The sequence below is a fragment of the Notothenia rossii genome (genome assembly GCF_949606895.1).
Source record: "Notothenia rossii genome assembly, chromosome: 3".
Classification (NCBI taxonomy): Eukaryota; Metazoa; Chordata; class Actinopteri; order Perciformes; family Nototheniidae; genus Notothenia; species Notothenia rossii.
Window position 1 is genome coordinate 64414766 of NC_136901.1, and position 22747 is coordinate 64437512.

General features: G+C 38.2%; 1 protein-coding gene across 3 annotated transcripts; it reads left to right on the forward strand.

Moving 5' to 3' along the window:
- The first annotated feature begins 17387 nt into the window (after positions 1–17387).
- On the forward strand, positions 17388–22156 carry LOC307030918 (uncharacterized protein). Of its 3 annotated transcripts, XM_079667557.1 has the most exons (13): positions 17388–17523; positions 17625–17699; positions 17868–18263; positions 18450–18554; positions 18971–19149; positions 19739–19832; positions 19912–20147; positions 20365–20479; positions 20892–21009; positions 21090–21181; positions 21607–21724; positions 21822–21930; positions 22029–22156. In XM_079667557.1, coding segments are annotated over exons 4-13 (1065 nt in total). In that variant the 5' UTR covers positions 17388–17523; positions 17625–17699; positions 17868–18263; positions 18450–18551; the 3' UTR covers positions 22030–22156. The 3 variants fall into 3 exon arrangements, with proteins under 3 accessions (XP_079523683.1, XP_079523684.1, XP_079523685.1); XM_079667558.1 differs by having other exon boundaries at positions 17402–17699; XM_079667559.1 differs by lacking the exons at positions 17388–17523; positions 17625–17699; positions 17868–18263; positions 18450–18554 and having other exon boundaries at positions 18869–19149.
- The last annotated feature ends 591 nt before the right edge of the window (positions 22157–22747 follow it).

Below are 22747 nucleotides of genomic sequence, written 5' to 3' on the forward strand. Positions count from 1 at the left end.
AACCAACAAGGTGCCAAGTGTAATGAGCACAATCAACAATGCTATTCTGACTCTTATCCCTAGGGGACCCCACAATTGGTTTGGCTTTGTTCTCGTCATCATCTCTATTTTATCCCTGGTTGTGTCCGTTACAGAATTTAAATAATGAGTCCAAAAATGACATACAAAAAATTGGACTCTTTTTCAGATGTAAAACAAAAAAAAATAGGTTTTCACATTAATGTACAATCTATAAAAATCTATAGACAATTTGTCTTTTGAGCTGTTTCTATCTTTATCTTATTTCTATTTATTGTTTTGTTCCAGCTCTGCCAAATCAGTCCTAACTCCCAATAATGTTCTGGAAGTTGCCAGTGAAGGGTGACAATGTGTGAGGTGGTGTCAATTTGCTCCTTTTTCTTTACCTTTAAACCGGAGCGCGTGTGAAGTTTGTTACAATTTTTCACGCTTCCGTCCACCGGGGATGAGCCCACTGTCTTTTGTGAACTTTCACCCTCACCCAATCACCTGGCCGAACAGGAGTCTCTTCTGGTGTCTCGTCTGGTATCTCTGTAGTTTTCCTAGCCTGCTGTGTAGACAAAACTTGCATAATATTACTCAGAGTTCTGACATGTTCATCCACTTTTATTTGTCTAATATCTAAAACTGGACCACTTCCTCCTTGGAGAAGGCCCAAGCTTCGGCATACCTCTTGTTGTTATGAGACCTATTGTTGACTACATCTTATTATTTATTAACTACAACGTCACTGAAATCAACATATCTGTATAATCATGACACTCCCTCCTTTGAGCATAAAATGCTCAATTAATATTGCAATGATTACCGTATTATGAACAGGACATGTAAAACCCATAACATTGCATTAAATAAATATAAATTCTCCGTGTACCCACAAGGCGTACAAAAATATCATATGATGTATGGCTTTCTGATGGCATAAATGCATATTCACTAAACATTTTCCATTAGCACTTCTAATAGTTTACTTGTTTCAATAATGGCTTTTTTTTCATGGTATTGTGCATCATCGTTGCTGCGAAAAACAATACCCCTGGTGTTGCTAATGCGTCTCAATAATTCTAGGATTAGAGGATTGGTTTACACTGCTGAACTAACATATGATAAAATAATCTTTCTCCAAACTGGAGGGAAAATATGAACTATTCTCACAGAGTGACCTGCATGAAGGGCTGGTGCCCCTCACTCAAATGAGATATTGCCTTACGCACTACACTATAAATCAGTAAAGTTACTCAAGAATAAATAAATAAAGACTGATTCTTGAAACTGTTGTAAAAACCCTACAACTTCTTCATCCAAGCTCTCAATCAGTGTTATGTTATTTAATCTGCGGCTCATGCCTTAAAACAGATACTTCAGACTGATTATAAAATTGTGTTTATGAGAAAAATGTAATCTGACTCCATAAATCACATAATTGTTTTATTAAAAACTGCACTTCTGGCTAAGAATAAATGAAGTTCCCCTTTAAACACAGCCCCGGTCTTCTGACGGGGTCTATCTATGTACTGGCTGGAAAATGTTGGGCCAGTCTCTGTCGCTCCGTCACAGTTCTCCCACTAACAGTCACTCTCTAGTTCTGCTGGGTTCTTGTTGACTTCTTCACTGGTTTGAGACAATCGACCCTATCGGACACCTCCCTTTGTAGCCAGACTTCACCACAGCAGAATCGAGTTTCTGTTTTCAGGTCTGGACAGCTTCACGTCAGGTGTATCGCCGCCCCTTGCATATTTTGGGTGGAAGCCCGTCTTCTTGACCTCACTAGTTGTGTGGACACAATAGTTTTCTGTGTGGGGGAACAACATCACTCGTAATGTATTTTCCTTCTCATAATTAAAAAATAGTCTGCTAAATGTTCTACTCTGCTACTTCTAATTGGTGGATGCTCTGTGTAAATGCAATATTCTACTCACTATCTTTTAAATAACATTCAACCTCTCCCTCCTGTGGTGACATATGTGGCTCTATCTAGCTGGATTTCAAAATACTCTAGTGCTGAAGATGCATCACCAGATGGTCCGGTCCTCTAAGCTTCCTCATTGTTGTGGATGATACCAGGCTGTCAGTGGCATTTGGTTCATGTTTGGAAATCCTGTACGTCTTTGACATCTCTGGGATCCCCTGCCTCAATCGTCATCATGGAAACTGCATGGTGGGCCGTTGTGTGGTGCATGTAGTGGGTATTTCATTTGTTGTTGTGGACAATCTCTAGCCCAATGGCCCAGCTGATTGCATATGTAGCATCCCTCGAACCGGAGAACTTTTCCTCTGCCTCTGCCTTCTCGGAAACCTCCTGGTTGTTGGTTCTCCATCTGATTCTCTGGCTGGTGAGGTTCAACTGTTTGAGATGTCTGCACTGCATTCTCTGGTTCTTCCTGAGCTTGAATTGTTGGAGGAATATGCCCTGCCTTCTCTGATGTAGCTGCCATTTGTCTTGCCGCTTTCTTGTTTTTATTAGCTTCGGTATCTTTCTCAGCCATTTGTATCTTCAAGAGTCTTAGTTGTAATGTTTTAATTTCTTCGTCTTTTTCCTTCTGGGTTGCTTGGTATTTCATATCGTGGTAAATGAGATGTTGTCTCCATTCTTCAATTGGTATAGCGTCTAATACCACCACATCTCCCAGGCTTGCCTGCACTGAATGGGGAAGGGCGTTAATGACTGCGTTCTTCCACAGCATTACGACAGACGGTGAAACGTCATGTCGTTCTCCAGTGCAGTCCTCCCACACTCCTTCACATCCCTTCAGGAAGGCATACATGTCTTCCCCCGGTTCTTTTCTCAGGCTGTTGAGGGCATGTAAACTCCGTGTTGTTGGGTAGATATGACGAATGGCAGCCCAATACCTCGACCTGACTTTGTTGAAGAAAATGTAATCTGGAGAGTTGGTGCATTTGGCCTTGGAATCCACTGCTCTTGCCTCTAGTCTTCCTTCTATCCGTCCAAGCAGTGCCCTCATGTCTCCCAAGCACAGGTGGTCTTGGACTGTGTATTTCTCCAGATCATTCACCCACTTCTGACCTCCTTGTGTAAGTGGAGGTAGTTTTGCCGCTAATGCTTCCATGTCTCTGTGAGTCCATGATTGGTATTTCAATCCTCCTTCTCCAGCCGCTATCAGCGGTAGCATGAGTGTTGAGCAGTTCTTGAGTCTTCCAGCTTCAGTTACTGTTGTTGTGTCTGGAGAACCTTCACCTTCTCTTCTCTTGAGTTGTGCTTCCATACTTTTGCTGAGGTCTTCCATCTTTCTGTTGAGCTCCTCTTCCATTCTTATGCCTAGTTCTTTCAATTCTGTTGAGCTCACCAGATAGGAGTCTTACCTCATACTCCAAGTCTTTGACACGTGTAGCTGTGGGGAGACCGTCCAACTCCAATACTCCTCCTAAAACACCTAGAGTTGGAGCTTGTATTGGGGGTTGAAATAAACTGTATTCTTCTGTCATGTAGGGAGGAGGCGCATCTGTCAGGCTTGGAAGGAGCTTTGAAGGTTGGATTACTGGAGCTTCTTCTGTCTTTTCTTTCTTATCTTCCTTTGCTGTGAGCTCTGCTCCTTGAGCCACATACATGCTGTTCGTTGATTCTTGGCTGACATATTTTAGATGGAGTACCAGACTTGTAACTCTAGATTTTCTTTTTTCAGCTCTGTTCATAGCAATGTTTTCAGGTCCATACCAAGAGGGTTGTCCGGCTTTGATCCATGCTTTTTCCTGTTGTAGGTATTCAGCATTCTCATGTTCAACTACAGCTTTTCTATGGGCTTTCGTTGGTCCAGGCTGATCATCTGCTGGAAACAGTCCTCTCGTTTGCCACTGTTCCAACAGTTTCTCCATGTGGTTCCATGTCTTTTGTCTAAGATTTGGAACTGTTATAGCATCTGATCTGATTTTTATCCTTCCCTTGATATCTGCTGTTGAGCCTGGCTCTGCGTCTGGTCTCAACTTAGTTTGTTTTGGTGACATGTTCTCTAATTATTTATTAACTTATCAAAGATGAAGCACTAATCTTCTGACTAGCACCTTCGTTGCTGTTCGTCCGAACTTTAAAACAATTTTTAGTTGCTCAAGGTTTTATTAATCTTTTTATTTTTTTAAAGTTATAGATTTTTTTTAAAGTTTTTTTTTTTAAGTTTTAGGTAAAATATTAATAAAGTTAATTAATATATAAAAATTATGCAAAGTTCAAATATGAAATGTTAAAATAAAGTTGTACCGTGTATGGTTTTGACTTTGAAATATGAATATGGTTCAAATCCAAATCTCCTGTGTACAGTGCATACCAAAATGTATGAAATTATGCAAATGTCTCAACTTGTGTTAGCTTCAATAAAGTGATGTTTGAATATTCTACAGTCTAGGTTATGTTATTATAAATTTCTCATCTTATAATTAGAAACCACTTTGCAATTCTATTCTGGCGATCAAGCTTATGTTTATTTATAACACTTAAAATTATATTTCACAATGTTATGATGTTTCTTCTATTTGTGTAATAATTCTGTACTACCACCAGAGTGCGCTATTTTAATTTCCTAGCTTAATCCACTAGGGAATAGCTGTTGCAAAACTGACTTGTTTTTAACAAGGAGAAACTTATTTTCCTTAAAAATATCTTTAAAATAGGAAGAACATTACACTATGGTTAAACAACACAGCACGTAACCGCCAAAACACATTTGCAACAAGGAATATTTCAAAAACCGCCAAAACACATTTGCCAGCAGAATTACATCAATAATCCGCCAATACACTTTTGCCAGCAGCAATACTTAAAAACTTTGAAAATACAACAATCCTTCCCTTTAATATCCAAAAATTGATTCAGCCTTCTAGTTCCAACTGTGACAAGAAGTATTATTCGTTCTTCACAAGATGGAAGTCAGGAAAATGCCTCATTGGAGTGAAACCAGCTGCATAAGAACAAAGAAAGGAGTGCTTTGAATTTGCATTTCACGAAATGGCGATTGCCCTGTCTTTGTTTTTCCACATGTGGGGTGTAAACAAGATGGCACCCGATTATTTCGCACACCTGTAGACAAAGAGATTTGTCCATGCGGCTCTCAGGTGGGAGTTTAAACAATGGCGAGGTGATCTTTAAACAAACCGTAACAAAGTAAACCACTGGTGTGGTATTATAAACCCTGAAATCCAAGCCAAAACAACACTTAGTTTAAAATAACAACATTTCTATCTAGTTTACTATGAAAAAAATGGGCTTTATCTTATTGATATCATCACTTAAAGTTAGGAACCCTTGTGCACTAGCTATAAACCTGTTCACGTAATATTTGACTTTATAGTCGACTATGGGCTTTATCTTATTGATATCATCACTTAAAGTTAGGAACCCTTGTGCACTAGCTATAAACCTGTTCAAGTAATATTTGACTTTATAGTCGACTATGGTTAACTGTTGCTATTTGGACACGCCAAACCGGGACCAATATGGAGACCTATCAGCAACTAATAATAGACCGTCGTCTTATTACTGCACTGCTGTTGTAATTCCGATTACCGTAACCCACCTGCAATATCTTGTTTAAAAACAGAACAGTTTTAACCACTGATAAAGGCTTTGACCTTAACCAAGCCTTTTCTTGAAAAGGACTTCCTTTAAAGCACTGACTTTGGTTACTTAACCCTGAGTTAATTCGCTATGCCCTGCTGGTTTTCACTTACTCGGCCCTTAACCGATTCGCTATGTCTCCAGATCTTAACAAAAATCGTCAAATGGGCTATATACCCTTACGTCATAGGCTAACTAACTACGAGTGTAACAAGAGACACCTACGTGAAAACAGCAAGGCACCAATCCGAAGTACAATGTCCACACACATTTATATTTAAAATTCAACACCCACACATGGTTAATAGCATGCAGGGTTAATGGAACAAAAGAAAGTGTGAACTCACCCTGCTTGTGACAAAACAACGCCTCGTGGTTTTAGAGTGATTATTTTATCAATTTGGGTTGTTTTAACATTAAAATGCACAGCTATTTTCAGGATCCGCCGGCTGCCGTCAAACACACAAATCTAACTTTGCCTAGTTTAACTAGTGAAGAATCTTTGTCATAACAGGCATCTTCGTACCGATTGATTTGAGCTCTTGTGTGTCGAATGGCTGCAAGCGTCTCCAGGAAACAGCCGGTTGGTTTTCTCTCCTCGGTCAGCGGGATCACGTCGGGGAACTCACCAGATTGTAAACTGTGTTCGTTATTCTCCCGTCCAGGAGAGAAGCTTTAAAAGGAGACTAAATGGAGTCTCTGTGAAAGTTCAATTGGGTACTTTAATTAAAAAAGGCGCGGGTTGGTCACAAGCATGATATTGTTCAGTCAGACAAACAGCTGTGATCCGCTCCTCGTTAGGGAAGAGAAGCGCTGGATCTCTCCTCCGGTGCTGTTATATATCCTCTGCTGGCTCATCCCTGCCAGCCGGCTCGCCTCCTCTCCAATGTCCGTTGTTGCATTTAAACAGAGGATTGGTTCTTTTCACATTCAATATATGCTTAACACGCCTTTTCTCCTCATATTCTCTTTCATCACTTTTCATTTAACACATTCTAAACGCTGTAATCAATACTCTAAAAAATACTTCTCGGCTCGTTTGGTTTCCGGTCATTCCGGATGTTGTCACATGCTACTCTCGTCTGTAAACAATAATGTATTCAAATAAACTGTACCTTCATTTAATATTCAGCATGGTAGTATCTCGACATCTATAGTTGTAGTGTTAAATCAGTAGGCTTCGGTTTGCACCACTCCATATCATTTCGCTACTAAATTCACCTCTTTAGGAAATCGTATATTAGCCACATGCTAAATGCTAACCGTAGATGAAGGATTTTCAGAATAAAAGCTTAACTGCTTGTGCACAAGAATTTCTGGTTTTTCAGTATAAAAGAGCATTAAAACTGACGGCATGTTTAAACTACATTTCCCCATTAAAACATTGATTTTAATTTCTAACAGAAGTCTCTACTGAACGTTTTCGTTTTCTCACAATTAGACGTTGCCATGACATTGGTGTTATCAAATGTAAAACATATAATTAATAAATGGGTGAAAATTGCTTGTGTCCATAATGCGCAGCATTAATTCCACATGACAGCTCATTGTTACTTTGTAATTCTACTCCACTACAATACAGAGGTTAACCTGGTATTTTTACTCCACTACACTTATTTGAGTTACTTTGCAGATTCTGATTAATGATGTGAAATATAAACAACCCTTAAATCAGACTTTAGTTACACCTGAGTAAAATTCAGGGAAGGTGATTGTCAAGTGCCAACAATCAGGAGAGATATTTGATAGTTGGTGCTTGAGAAGACTAAACATTTATCTGCAATTGACATGAATGGAAACGAGTAATAAAGTATATTCATTACTCGTTATTCTCTACTAATAGTTAATTAAAGACTGTATAATGGCTATTTTGCACATCCCTTTCAAGATTTTCAAAGGTTATTGACATATCATATACACAGTTACGGTGTATGCAATGAATGAAAATCTTGGGTCAGAGGTTCCTCAACAGCGCATTACAAGACATCTATCAATATGTGTGTATACCTCCACCATTAAACTGTCATATTCTGCACATTTCTTATACTATCTACATACAGTACATAAGAGTATAATTCATGTATTGTAAGTCGCTTTGGATAAAAGCGTCAGCTAAATGAAATGTAATGTAATGTAATGTAATGTAATAATATCAGTTAAAATAAGTGCTTCAACATAGTTAACATTGCAGGAAAGCAATATAGCGTTAAGTACTTTGCCAGGCTCAATATTTATCTGTAGATACCCCCAAAGCTTTTTTCTTATTCAAAAGAAGACCTTAATCTAAAGTATTATTTAATGTTTAAATAAAGGTTAATTTTTTTTTTCTGTTTTGCACCTCCTCCTATTAATATCTTTCTACATCCTGCACTAAACTGTTTTATTGTAGAGATCACTTATAATATCTTCTTGATTTTTTATATTCTATATTGCTATCATTGACCTTCTACTTTCCCCCTATGAAAGTATGTACTCTTAATATTTTTGTAATCAAATATAACACATAAAAACAATAATTCAATAACGTGCTTTAACCACCAGGTGGTGCACACAAGGTACACACAGCCATAATAACTTTGTATTATTAGTGTAGGAAACTTATGTATGTACAACATCTGAAGATGAGTAGTTTTATTCATATTTTCACATAATTTTACAGCATATTGCTATACTATTTCAGACTCAGTATTTACATTCTTATATTCAAAGAAAATCAGTAATATCTTTAAAAACTACAAGTCCTTTTATATCAGCTGTGCACCGTTATGGTGTAAATATAACCTATCTACAAATTAGATCAAATGTGAAAGTCAGCCGAATTAGTGTTGATATTGCAAGGGGACGTATTGTGTGAAGAGAAATGTAAGATGTTGTTTAGTTGTTGATATATTTATGATTCACGTCAAGTATTCAGTTTCGGCGGAATTTCTTCCAGTTTTTCCAAAGGTCTTCTCATCAGGGCTCTATAAATAAAGAACTATGGCAGATCTGTAATATTTAATGCAGCCGAACCGTGTATTACAATGCCGTTATGTGATGACTTTCAAAGAGAAAAGCAAGAACACTCGGAATTAAGTATTATTTTATTCTTTTAAAAATGTTTTTTCAATTTCATATCATATAAACACCAAATCCCAACATGCATTGCGGCCAAGCGGTAAACTCTGGGGAAGAGCCGGGACGCTAATACGGAAGTGCCTCAAACTGGGCCCCATTTATTTTCCTCACAGACTGCAGCAAAAGTCCGAAATGATACGATTTAAAATAAAAGCAATAATTGTGGCTTGATATTGAGTAAGAACATGTTTTTATGAACCACACAGCTTCCGGTCTTCCTATAACACGTAATGCCATGAGACTACCTATAGAAATACATTGCTTTTAAAATCGTGCTGTGCAACACGAAAAAAAGGGGGAAATAGTGTTGGTGAACACGAATCAATAGATTAAAAATCGTTTTGGTGAACACGAAATGCCATGAGACTGGGTTGGCCATTACAGTAGATGCCTTTCAAACAAACATTTCTTACGCTTGATCTTTTAATTGATTTGTTTTGCTTACAGTTGTAATGACTTGGTTTATGGTGATGGCTTGATGATATCTGACTTGTGGTTAATCAAAATGAAAATTCAGTTGTTACATTCAACAAAGAAAATAGGGCTGAAATAGTCAGACGAACCAGACAACTCAAATAAAATGTTGCACACTTGGATAGCTTGTACGTAATATAATTTAATGGTTAAAAAACCATTGTCTCGAACGGTGTCCACCACACAGGGTGTCCATATCTGTGTCTCTTAGAACCTACAATGCCCTGGGAATTGTACTAGCATTGTCCGGACAAGACGTCTTAGAATAATCTGGTGTTTGAAAGACATCGTGTCACAAATTTGTCAGTCAGTCACTCCTACATTTACAGCCATCATAGACATTCATCTTCTGACTGTGAACACACCCTGATAACTTCCTAATGTTCACAGCCATTAGCACTGTTAATGTGGCTAATCCGTGAGCTGTACCCCAGATGTCCTATGCATCTAGGGTTAATTTTGGCTCCACCACTCTCCTGCAATCTCTATCTGTTCTCTCTTTAACAGTGCCAAGTCTGGCTCACTTAGAATGTGTTAGACATATAATTGGGAGCCAGCCAAATGTGTATGTTTGACACTAGTAATGTACAGGGAGTTAATCTGTGTGTGCAAGCAATATAAGAACAAGTAGCCAAAAGTGGGTGGATCCATATTAACTAAAAGGTCAGTGATTGGCCAGCTGCCCTTCTGTATCCTTGGGGCGGAGCCAGTCACATTAGCAGTTTGATCTCCCTCCAGAAAGCAATGGGCCAGATGAATTGTTGAGTGACCTGACAGTCATTCAAAGAGGCAAAAGTGAGAAAATTACCTAGAAAACCACCAGCTATCCAGTTCAAAAAGCAATGTGTAACTCTGCAGAACACTTCTGACAGCATAATGAAAGTTATATTTCTGCAAATCCCTGCAAAGGTGAACCAACAGGCATTTGACAGATGGTACTGCGCTCGAGAGGACTAAGTTCAACATCCACTTAGATAAGCACAATATTTTCACAAAATGATATGAAGTCATAATAAAAGAAAAAATCAAACCTTTTCTCATACTGCCTGTGCTGCAGCACCTCTTTTCACCCTCTGTCTGAAACCAGAGCCCAGTCTGCTCTGATTGGTTAGATGGCCGACTCTGTCGTGATTGGCCACAAGTTTACAGGTGTCCAGGCCCTTAACATATCATGTACAACGCGTTACAGCGCGAGCCAATAGAAGCGCAAGTGTTACATAGTGATGTCATTATGTTACAGATGTAAAGATAGGAGTCCAATGGAGGTGTATCAGACAGGGGCCGTTTCTCAATCGCGAGTAAAACTGCAGCAGAGCAACTATTTCAAGTATACTACGTCATTGAGTGGCGCCGAAGGACTGTTTAAATGCATGTCAAATGCCCAGCATTCTGCGCCACTCGATGGCGTAGTATACTTGAAATATTTGTTCTGCAGCATGTGTACTCGCGATTGAGAAACGGCCAGGGTGTGTGGGAGAGAAACTCCCTCTCGAGGGAACTTTTAGATTTTTAGCCTTTGCTGACCATTTGCATGCACAACAACCTACACACGTCTAGAGCAGTAGCGTGGCGTGGGGAAAAAATTAGGGGAAGCCAATAATACGTCCTTTCTTTTGGGTGGGGGTGTGGCGGTCAATGTAATAACGTAACCAGATAAGTGATTACAGCGCCCGGTATCATTTTACACACATTTGTATCATACAGATGCAGGACTTACACACGCCTGTTATCTGACCGACAGGTCCGCACGCACTCTCCAGCCGAAACTCTAATAAGCATTCATTCACAAACTAAATCAGGAGAGCTTTAACGTTTCACGTCCGGTTCGCTCCTTTGTTCCTCGCTGTACACAGCTCCAGTTTGGGCGTTGGCCTGTCATCAGATTGTATTTGTTGTTGCTGCTGCAGCGGAAGTTTAGTACAATTATTTTTGATTAAATACTCCAAATCTCCACCCTCCATAATTGCACTTGCTTCAGTTGCTTGCTACTTTCTAACGGCGGTGAGAGTGGTGCAGTGACGCTATCTATCTTCTATCGATTAGACTTATGATTCGAAAATTATAAAAGTAGGGTAGACATGTGGATATTATCCGACTGAACAAAACGTGCATTTACCTAACAGGTTCGTTTTCCACTGACCTTTTTTCGAGCTATTTTCCAAAATCCTATGGAGAAATCCCATTGCTATTTTGATGAGGGAAACCGAGCGCAGCTTACTTCCGCTTTTTGGGACGCGTCACTGCACCACTAAGTTGATGCGATTTGATTGGATTGTGAGGCAAGGGAAGCCAGCCGCCTCTGGCTTCCCTTGGCATGGCCCTGACCAATCACAGGTTGGCAGGGGCATGACGTGAGCCTCATCTGATTGGTCAATCCCTCCTTTTTTTTTCACCAAGGGAAGCAAATTTCGGCAAGCCTCCTCTCGCAACAGAGAGTGCAATCTACTGTTTCACCATAACATCTAGAGGGGCGCTGTTTCACTCTTTGTAAAATACTCAATGAGAATGGGGGAGAGACACACAACAAAGAATTTCCGAAACTAAACGAAGTGTTTTTATTTATTTATTTAAATGATAACTACAATCCGAAAAAACAGGGGAAGCCTGGCTTCCCTTGGCCTCCAGGAGAAAACGCCACTGGAGAGAACATAGAAAGGAAAAGAAGGGGCCGGCAATGGATAACAGAGGGAAGAGTGTTAGATGATTTACCTCTTCAGTGTAAAGGGTTTAGTTACTTTGTTGCAATCACTCTATTCTTAGTATGTTAGATCCTTACAACACAGTATATTGACCCTGATGAAGCATTTCATGACACAGGTGTGAGATGATGACAGACAGCCAATAAAAAGGTCTGCAATTAATTCTGTACTTTACACAAATTGAGTACTCACTTTGTGCTCAAGACTATTACCTTTAGCTAGAAACGCACCAAGATTAGTAATATTACAAATTATTATGCCAATACTACTCTGCACACTTAAAGTGTTGTCCAATAACTAAATCTTCTAATGCAACTATGCATACTACTGTAAATGTTAATTGGAATATTTGGCTTTCACCTATTTCACAACTGACCACACTCAATGGTCAGAAGTGAAATAGGTGAAACCCATTCAATGGTCTGAAGTGAGGTTTCTTGCCCATATGGTACATTTTGTCCACAAAATAAATGTTGAGTCATGAAATGTATGTTGCAGCATGATAACTAGACTTTAGCTAACCTAGTTAATGCCCCATATACAAGTGTCTGGCTGCAGAGCTCTATGCTGGACTACATACAGCTGCAAAGTACAGCAAATACAGCACTTCTTTTTAACTTGATGTGCTTTTTAACATTGGTGACGATGGCAAACACATGCAAACAAATTAAGTTAGTGACCACATTAGGATTACCATTTCGGGCCAAATTGTCATTCCTGTGTTATTCCCATTAACACAATTAAAACAAATCTGACAACCTCTTCATTTACATACATGCAATGTTTTACAGCCGCTGTCACCCCTCTGTAGGAAGAGAAGTCAGATGTGCTTTTGCTTAAGAAATAAATGAGACATGCTTGAATGATTAGGCTTAATGCATGAGCATGTCAGTGTTTCCCCTAGGATGGAATCATTGCAGCGTTGCTAAGGCACGTGGGCCCAGCATAATGTGAGCGTGAAGCGTGTGGAATATTTTAGTGTGTGCACGTGCAAAGTGCGCGTCGCCAATTTGTTTCTATGTCTCTGACAGCACAAGAAAGGCTCTTGAGGCCTAGTACCAGGGCCGTTTCTAGCCAATTTGCTGCCCTAGGCGAGATTTTAGATATAAAAAATCAATTAAAAATCTCTGCAAAAGACAAATACACTACAAAAACAGAAACGTATTGACATAGGTAATATACGTCAAAATGGCTTCAAATGTACTGTATTCAGTATTGTATGAACATGTTTTAATTGGGGGTGGACGTCACATCCTCTAGGGGGCTCTGGGGGTATGAACATTTTGAAGTAAAATGCTTCAATCTGGTGCACTTTGAGCACACAATTAATAGAGACTAGATCTAGGGCAGTGGTTCCCAACCTTTTTTCCCAAGAGCCCCCCCAAATGACTCCTGTTGGAACCTGCGCCCCCCACCCCCTACACACACACACACACACACACACACACACACACACACACACACACACACACACACACACACACACACACACACACACACACACACACACACACACACACACACAAGGGGGTAATTAAAGTTTAAAAGTCTCAAAAATGCTACAACTACTGTCACAAACTGGATGAATGTGAAGTATTTTTGTTAAAGGAGGATGAAAGCGTAATTAAGGAGCACTATTGGAGTGACTTTGATGGTTATTGGACTCAGGATTAATTCATTTGGATTCCCGCTGTATGAAGAAATTAAAGGACGGCGCGGAAGTGGAAACAATTCACAAAGGGATTAAACTGTTTAAAACACATGCTCAAAGTAAGCCGGATTTTGCCGATGTGTTTATGTGGATTCAAAAATCGTAAATAATCTACAAAATGGAGGAGACCGATCTGATCGGAGCAACTGTGACAAATAATCTGAAACCGGCATGGACAAATGACATGACTTTACACATTGGAAAAAGCGTGCATTAGATACGCTAAAGTCCGATTTTGCGTGCCTATCATAAGCCAAATTCCCATTGAGTTCTGAGTCCGAGTTTTGCTTGCATATGAGACGCAAATGGATACGGTCGGGTCTGAGAAGACCGGAAGCTGTGTGGTCCATAAAAACATGTTATTACTCAATATCAAGCCACTATTATTGATTTTATTTGTAATCGTATAATGTCGGACTCTTTTTGTCGTCTGTGAGGAAAAGAAATGGGGCACGGAGCCTCAGAATAATGAAATCTGTATTTTTTAAATCTTTTTTTCCTTATAATTTGTTATTCTTTTCTAAATAACACACTGTTATTTACTCAACAATAACACACAATTGTCCTCGTTTTTATTTATTTGTTTAATTCTATAATCTCAGGCTTTTTAGCCGTTTCTCGAGGAACTGAATTTCAAAATAAAGTCACCAAACAGACATTTCGAGCATCATCGCGATACACAACACAAACCATGACACAAACCCACTGAACCGATTACCCAAGATCCTCAGCTAGAAGCTCGGTGATTGGATTGTTTAGCCGCAATGCACGTTAGGATATGGTGTTTATGCGATATGAAATCCGAAAAACATTTAAAAAAAGAAAATAGTACTTTATTCCGAGTGTGCTTGCTTTTCTCTTTGGAAGTCATCACATAACTCCATTGTAATACACGGTTCGGCTGCATTAAATATTACACATCTGCCGTAGTTCTCTATTTATAGAGCCCTGATGAGAAGACTTCTAGACAAACAGGAAGAACAGCCACGGAAACTGAATATGTGACGTGGATCATAAATATATCAAAAATTAAACAACATCTTCCATTTATTTTCACACAATACGTCTCCTAGCAATATCAACCTTAATTCGGCTGACTTTTATATTTGATCCAATTGGTAGATAGGTTATATTTACACCATAACGGTGCACAGCTGATAGAAAAGGACTTGTAGTTTTTAAAGATATTACTGATTGTCTTTGAATATAAGAATGTAAATACTGAGTTGAAAGAATAGTCAGGGGATTTGGGTGATGGGAGACACATCTATGGAATCACAATTTCAATAGCTTACCATTAAATGACGGATATACCTTTCTGTCTGTGATGTTTTACAAATCAGATATTAATGTTAGAAGTAAAACATGAGAAATAGTATAGCAATATCCTGTAAAATTATGTAAAAACATGAATAAAACTACACATCTTCAGATGTTATACATACATAAGTGTCCTACACTAATAATACAAAGTTATTATTAGTATGCTGTGTGTACCTTGCGTGCACCGCCTAGTGGTTAAAGCACGTTATTGAATTATATTTGTTGAATAATGTTATTTTTGTTGAATAATGTTATTTGATGAAAAAATATTAATAGTACATAGTTTCATAGGGGGAAAGTAGAAGGTCAATGATAGCAATATAGAATATAAAAAATCAAGAAGATACTGTAAGTGATCTCTACAATAAAACAGTTTAGTGCACGATGTACAAAGGTATTAATATGAGGATGTGCAAAACAGACAAACTAATTAAACTTTATTAACACATTAAAGAATACTTTAGGTTAAGGTCTTCTTTTGAATAAGAAAAAAGCTTTGGGGGTATCTATCTAATATTAAGCCTGACAAAGTACTTAACGTCTAATATATTGCTTTCCTGCAATGTTAGCTATGTTGAAGCACTTATTTTAACTGATATTATACACATTAATTATACTGTTATGTAGATAGTATAAGAAATGTGCAGAATTTGACAGTTTAATGGTGGAGGTATACACACATATTGATAAACTGCGACCCAAGTTTTTCATGCATTGCATAACTACACCGTAGTTGTGTATATGATATGTCAATAAACCTTAGAAAATCTTGAAATCTTGATAGGGATGTGCAAAATAGTCATCATATACAGTTTTTAATTAACTATTAGTAGTAGAGTAATGAGATCTGCAGATAAATGTTTAGTCTTCTCAAGCACCAACTGTCAAATATCTCTCCTGATTGTTGGCACTTGACAATCACCTTTCCCTGAATTTTACTCAGGTGTAACTAAAGTCTGCTTTAAGGGTTGTTTATATTTCACATCTGCAAAATAACAAAAATAAATGTAGTGGAGTAAAAATACCAGGTTAACCGCTGAATTGTAGTGGAGCAGAATTACAAAGTAACAATGAGCTGTCCAGCCTGTCCTCCTACAAAAAACGACCAAATAGGTCGATTGTTTAAGCAGTGTTGATCACGATATTACGACCCATAGCCACGTAGCTTTCCCCCTATTCATTTCTAGCAGCAGTTTATTACGACCTTTTGTCACGTTTTGTCACGATCGTAATCCCGTGAACTTTAACCTTGCGCATCAATAAAAGTGCGACGAGCCAAGAAGATGAAGATGAAGAAGAAGAAGAATTGTTAAAGAGCGTCAGAGCTTTACAAGTGGTAAATCTGATTTCTGTATTTCATTTGATTTGTTTACGCTTTTAATTAATCCTGTCGTTTTTCTACTAATCATGTTTAACCACGATATTTCAGTATTACGTTTTAGGGCTGGCCCGTGGCATAGGCAGTATAGGCGAATGCTTGTTGTTAGCAATAGCATGGCTGTAAAGGTTAGCACTTAGCTTATATGCGCTAACGCGATAATATAAGAAGGTTAATCTACAACAAGTTGGAGGGAGAGTTTTCTCCTTCGCACAAAAGGAGCTAAAATCTTGCCTAAAAACAAAACCCTTGGTAGCACGTGACATAACACATAACAATGGCAAAAGTATGTATATTCAGCTAACCAGACCAGGACATGATATGACCGTAAACAATGCGAAAGGAAATGGCATTTTAATAATAATAATAATAATAGTTGACATTTACATGGCGCTTTTCATAATGCACACACTTTTTTTTTCTTCTAAATGTCACCTAACATGTTGCATTAATGATAGTTAGGGTAAGTTCAACACTTGAATATCATCAGGTCATAGTTGTTTTACTACTTTAAACATTCGCTAATTCAACTTAAGTTTTGTGAAAGCATCACATCTAGTTAAAAAGAGAAATATATTTCCTTGTAATTACTGATTTACCTGGGACTGGATTGATTTTGGTGCCTGTAGTTTTATTTTGGCAAATGCTTATTTATGAAGCAACAATTAAATTACATTGTAGCACAGCTAATCTGAGTTCATCTGTTTAGTTTTTTTCAGGTCATCTATCAATGAAATTATTTGAAGTAGCCTAATATCATAAAAAAATCAACTGTTCTTTTCAGAGCCATATTCCTCTTCCTACTCTCTTTCACCCCTCTCGTTTTCTTGTCTTTTGTTTTGTTTTTCTCCCTCCCTGTATGTCAGTTCATCCTTTGTTTGTTGTTGCCCTTTTTATCCTCACTTAAAAATGGCATCCAAGCAACTGAATGAATGGCTAGAGATAGGGAATGCCCTCTCAGATGAGTTGGCAAATAAGGCAAGTACAACATTATCCAAATATGTATTATAACATTTACTCAAATGATAAAAGACACACACATTACAAAGATGTGTGTGCAACAATTAAGGGAAATATATAATCTCTTTTATATATTTATATATTAAGATACCAAAGAAACCAAAGAAACCGAAGATACCGAAGATACCAAAGAAAATAACGCAAGGATCAAATGTTTCCTGGAGGAAGAGGGACCTGGATGGGAAAATTATAGCCCAACATTGGAATAAGAATCGATCTGGTCTGTAAAATATAATCTAGTTCTAGTGTTTCATTAAGTTTTAATGTCGTTGGTCGGTCCTCAATAATGTTTCCCATATCATCGTACTTTGTTTTATGCAGTTAAACCTTCCAGCTCTCAGAAGTCCCCAGAGGTCGAGGAGACACATGAGATTCCTCTACAGGTCCCAAGTCTTGGTATGCACAATGAATTCTTAAATTATCCTTCAACTTGAAATGTAGGTAATTGTTTGTAGTATGTAATAGCTTTATTCATGATACATTGTAAAGTGAAAAGCCATGTATGGAATATCTTTTTTTAATTAAACTAAATTCCATGATTTGTTTTATATTTTGTTATTTTAGATCAACTTCTTCAGACACTGAGAAACCTGTTGGGTTCTCTCACTGTCCCTGCATCATCAGAAGAAACACCCACTGCATCAACATGGACCCAAAGACAGTTGAAACGTGAACAAAAATTCAGAGCTGCAATGCCAGAGCTCCTTAATTTGAAATTGGCTGCAGAGATTGTCACTACACGTTCCTGTCTCCAATGCAAAACTGCTGATGCTGTGGTCCGGTGCTTGGACTGTGTTCCACCAGGAACTCCCTTTCTTTGTCCGGCATGTGACCCTATTATCCATGGTAAACATGTCTTCCTTGACAGGGAAGCCATGTTTGATGGGTTTTACAGACCTATTCCTCCCACATCCTTAGTGGTTGTGGATGAAAGTGGCCAATATGGACTCTGTGAACAAGGTGGGTTCAAATAATGTATTACATATCCCTTACCATGGTTTCCTAATGTGCACTACATATACAGCGGCATCATTTTCACTATGTCGGAAGTTTGCTTTAACTGTTAAAATGTCTCAATTTGTATTGACTACATGTCCTAACATGTCCTAACATACATATGAATCTCTGAAATTGTCTTTGCTGCAGTGTGTCTGCTTCCAATTCCTCCACCATCCCAAATCTGCTTCTGTGGTCCAAGCCAAGATTTCACCATCATCCCAGGAAAGCAGACCGTGTTGGTGACTATCAATGGTTTGTTGCCACCAGAAGACGATCAAGCAGAATTACAGGATTACTATTATACTTTTGTCCTACATTGCATAGATAGCTGTCAAATTGCACTTTTATATTTTTTCTCAGGTCCATACAACGTTCGTCTGCCTTCTGTGTGCTGTCCAATTTGTTCCGCCAAATGGTCCCCGAGCATAGGTGACTTGCTGGGATACAAATACTGGCCAGTCACAGCTGCAAAATTATTTTTAAGTTTGATGTGTTCACATCATTCGAGCAAATTAAATTGGCCAGCCCAGCATTATCCCAGCAAGTATTTATAAAAATGGTTGAACATCGATCGTTTTCCACAGGAAGGGTCAGAATAAAATGTGGTTTTCAAGATTTTTGAATACCAAACTTTTAATTAACCAAATGAATACCATTCTTGTTTCCAGACAGGCAGAATCTGTAGCGATACCTTCCACAGAATCTTTCGGGAGTTTGCCTTCTGTAATTACAGACAAGAAGATCTGTGCCTGGTGGAGCCCTTTAAATGCCCAGCATGCACACCTGACATGCTGGCTATTGCTGTAGATGGCAATAGAAAGCATTATCGCTTCAAGAAGTCCAGAGGGTCAGTGAAATCATATTCTCATTTTAGTTGTTGTTTTATTGACTAAGCTGAATGTCTTTGCTGAAATGTTTAACTTTCCCCAACTCTGCAATTTCTTTTTCTAAAGTTTGTAGACCATCAGAAAAGAATAGTTGGTTTGAAATTACACATAATTATATAAATCCAATTCATAAACATTATTGTATATGACGCCTGTAAAGTTAACTCAACTTTAAAATGTTAAATGGTTGACGTTAGTTGGATATGTTGGAGCTAAGAACCAGTTTTAGATATAATCGCTTCATGAAAAATGTATTAAATTGCCCAGGAACCTTTTTCTATGCCTTCCTCTGCCCTATTCCATGCCCATCAATATAAAGGATTTACTTTTATTTGTACCTTTTTACAAGAAGTCAGTAAACTTTTCACGAATGTTAAATAATGGTGACAAAAGACTTTACACAGAATTACAGATCAAATTCACAAAGACCTTTTCCACATTTATGAAAATGTTATGGCAAAAGCAAATTGGCCACATTAAATAGAGGACACAATCAAACTTATGTATGTATGATAATGTTGCTTACAATTTCTTTCTCGAATTTCGCAGGACAGATGAACCGTCTCTATTTGATGGACTGTTCATTGCCCAGGACAGTAAAGTGTCTGCCTTTGTCGACAAAATCAGGAGCCAGATGACGATTGTATGAATCTATTCAATCCCCTAACCCTTTATTTTTTTTTTAGCACAGGGTTAAATGTAACAGATTGTGTCTATTTCAGAAAAGTGGTCGTGATGTTTGTGGACCGGCAACATTCACAGCTTGCAGAGAAACCTCACACAAGTCCAGGGCCAAGGTGGATGAGGAAGGCCTGCAAATAGCTGTGTGCAGACATGGCATCTTGCTACAAGGCCTAAATCACTACCGTGGTGATATATATGCCTACCCAATGTTCCTGCAGAAGGAGCTGGCTGAAGTTGCGAATGCAACATTCTTTTGTATGGATGTTGCCTGCAGGTAGTTAGAACTATTGCAAAATTGGAAGTGTTTGTGGGAAACGTGTTATCTATTTAATTATTGCACATCCAGTAGATGTAAAGCAAAAAAAGCATTCATTTGGATAAATGCTGATGTTGGTTACAAGGATTGTACTGGTAATTTTAAGGACCTGGTTTATCTTTTTACTATTATGCCATCATGCAACTGGAAAAGCTAATTGATTTTGTCATTACAGGTACTGGCCTTATTTGGAGAAGATGGCAGCAAAGTTGCCTGAGCTCCAACCACTTACAGAGATGAAACCTTTTCTCTCTGTAATGCACACCAAGGCCCACACAGGCAAATGCGAGGTACAGTATGCAAGTTAAACATTTGTGTCACTAGATTCAAATGTTTTAGAAATTGTAGTGCACATAAGAATATCATGTAGTATATTCTATTCAAGCCTGTGGAATAATTGTAATAGTTAGAAATGTTGACAAAATTGTTACAAAACAAACTGTCACAAGGATAGGCTTCCAAAACCCATTATGTTTATTTTAGTAAATATATCCGCACTGTAGAAATAATGAATGAACCTCTGTTCATTATTCCTTCAAATAACTGCAGTTGTGACATTGTAGTTCAAAGCATAATTCAATCTCAGAACATTTTAACTTTCTGAAATTGCTCCTGACACTGATGTTAACTAAAGATGTACAGTACAATAAATTATAATATTGAACTAAATATCTAGATCTCATTGTTTATGATTCTGAGCAGGTGAAGTGGGGTGGCAGAAGCCAGGAAGGTTCTGGAAATACTGTCGGCGAGGAAGTGGAACAGGTTAACAGCTTCCTCTCAAGGGCAGCTCTGACAACAAAATACATCACCAAATCAGGTTGGTAGAGGAAAACAAATAGTTTTAAGTAGTGCCACATTGTAAAGCTCATATGAATTTTCATGTTTTTGTGTTTACAGCTAGAGCAGATATGATAACCGTGCTGGCTATGCAATGGAACCACAGGAAGGTGGAGAATCTCCACAAGACACTCTCAAAGAGATTTGTCAAAGTAAGACGTCCATGCTGCATTTCAAAATGTATATTAAGAACATCCGAGTTTCTTGTTGTAGTAATTTAACACCATCCTTAGCTACATGTTGTTGAATTGAATGTATTCTGCAATCATTTCATTATGATGGTGCTGCCATGGCACACTGTTCTGCCAAGAGAGTCTCTGTTCTGTTTGTTTTTAATAAAGCACTATAGGTTGATTCATCTGAATTTCTGGATAATAATAATAATAATGTTAATCCTGCTTGATCTTGAAAAAAAAGGGACACTAAGGTGATACTTGCCAACCTTGAAGAGAAGGTGTTTAGCATTTCATGTTGTTGTCTGGTAAGTTAATGTGCATAAAGGAATTCAGTAAAAAAAAAAACCTTCTCAACCAACTGGAAAGCATATTCACTTTTTCCTTTTAAACATTCTAACCAGACTACACAGAGAGCACAAACTGAAGTGGACAATCTTGAGAGTCTCAAGCAAGAGCTGAACATCTCCCTGGAGGACACGGAGCAGTGGGTGTTGGAGGTCAAGCAATGGGCAGCCACTGGTATGTTATATGATCACTGTGGTATAGATTTGGTTCCATATTTCCAAACATTTGGCTTCATGTTTTATGATTACACCTTGTTGTTTCTGTTTTCAAGAGAAACATGGAGCCCAGAGTAGCCAGGAGGAGCTCCAGAGAGAAATAGATGAAACAATTATTTATTCCCTCCGAAGAAAGAAAGAAACACGACCTCTATCGACAAAATGGTATTTATTATTACGTTATCTAGAAACAATATTTGTTTCTTGTTGTTGTTGTTTGTATTATTAATATTAGTTTATTTGTATTTTGTTTTACTTTACAGACAGCAACCAAACAAGGCAACGCAAACGGAGAAGACTGACAGAGCTCAAGAAGAAACTCAGAGAGAGGATACTGCAGTACAACACCATTGATGCCTGTTCAGAGAAAATTGACACAGAAGCAGCATGCGGTCTGTCTGAGGATGTCATTCTGCCCTGGGAGGCGCAAGGAGATGGTAAGAAACAACTTGTTTTTGTTTGCCCTAGATATTCCATAAATTCAGTTGAAGTACTAGAATACAATCACCAATGTAACACAGAGCTGTCAACATAGGTGTCACAAATCATCATGATCACAACAAATCATTTTGAAATAATTATATTGAAAGGTCTGTATGATGTTGCCCTATCAAGTCTTAATAGTCTAGTCTCACTGGGACAGGCACATATATGGAAACAGTAAAACCCTTCCTGACCACCCTGAACTGCATACTAATGTTGAATCTCAAGACATACTGAATGTAATTCTGTCAACATAGACAGAATTGAAAAAATTCAGCAAGCGGCAAGGTTGAATTTTTTTTTACCAGATTTTAAGGTTTTGGTCAATTTAAGTTAAAAAGATTGAATACAAACTGATATTATTTGTTTTATTAGCCTTACCATTGTGGTTGTTATATTTTGTGTTTTTTCCATTATAGTGGTGAACCTGCGCACAAAGAGGCGACTTTTTGACCAGGTCATGCTGGTCAGGCGTATGGAAGAGGAGAAAGTCATCATT

Coding starts and splice junctions, on each gene's coding strand:
- LOC307030918 (XM_079667557.1), top strand. Junction 19,150..19,738: donor CGCTTCAAGAAGTCCAGAGG/GTCAGTGAAATC, acceptor CGAATTTCGCAG/GACAGATGAACCGTCTCTAT. Junction 21,725..21,821: donor CAAGCAATGGGCAGCCACTG/GTATGTTATATG, acceptor TCTGTTTTCAAG/AGAAACATGGAGCCCAGAGT.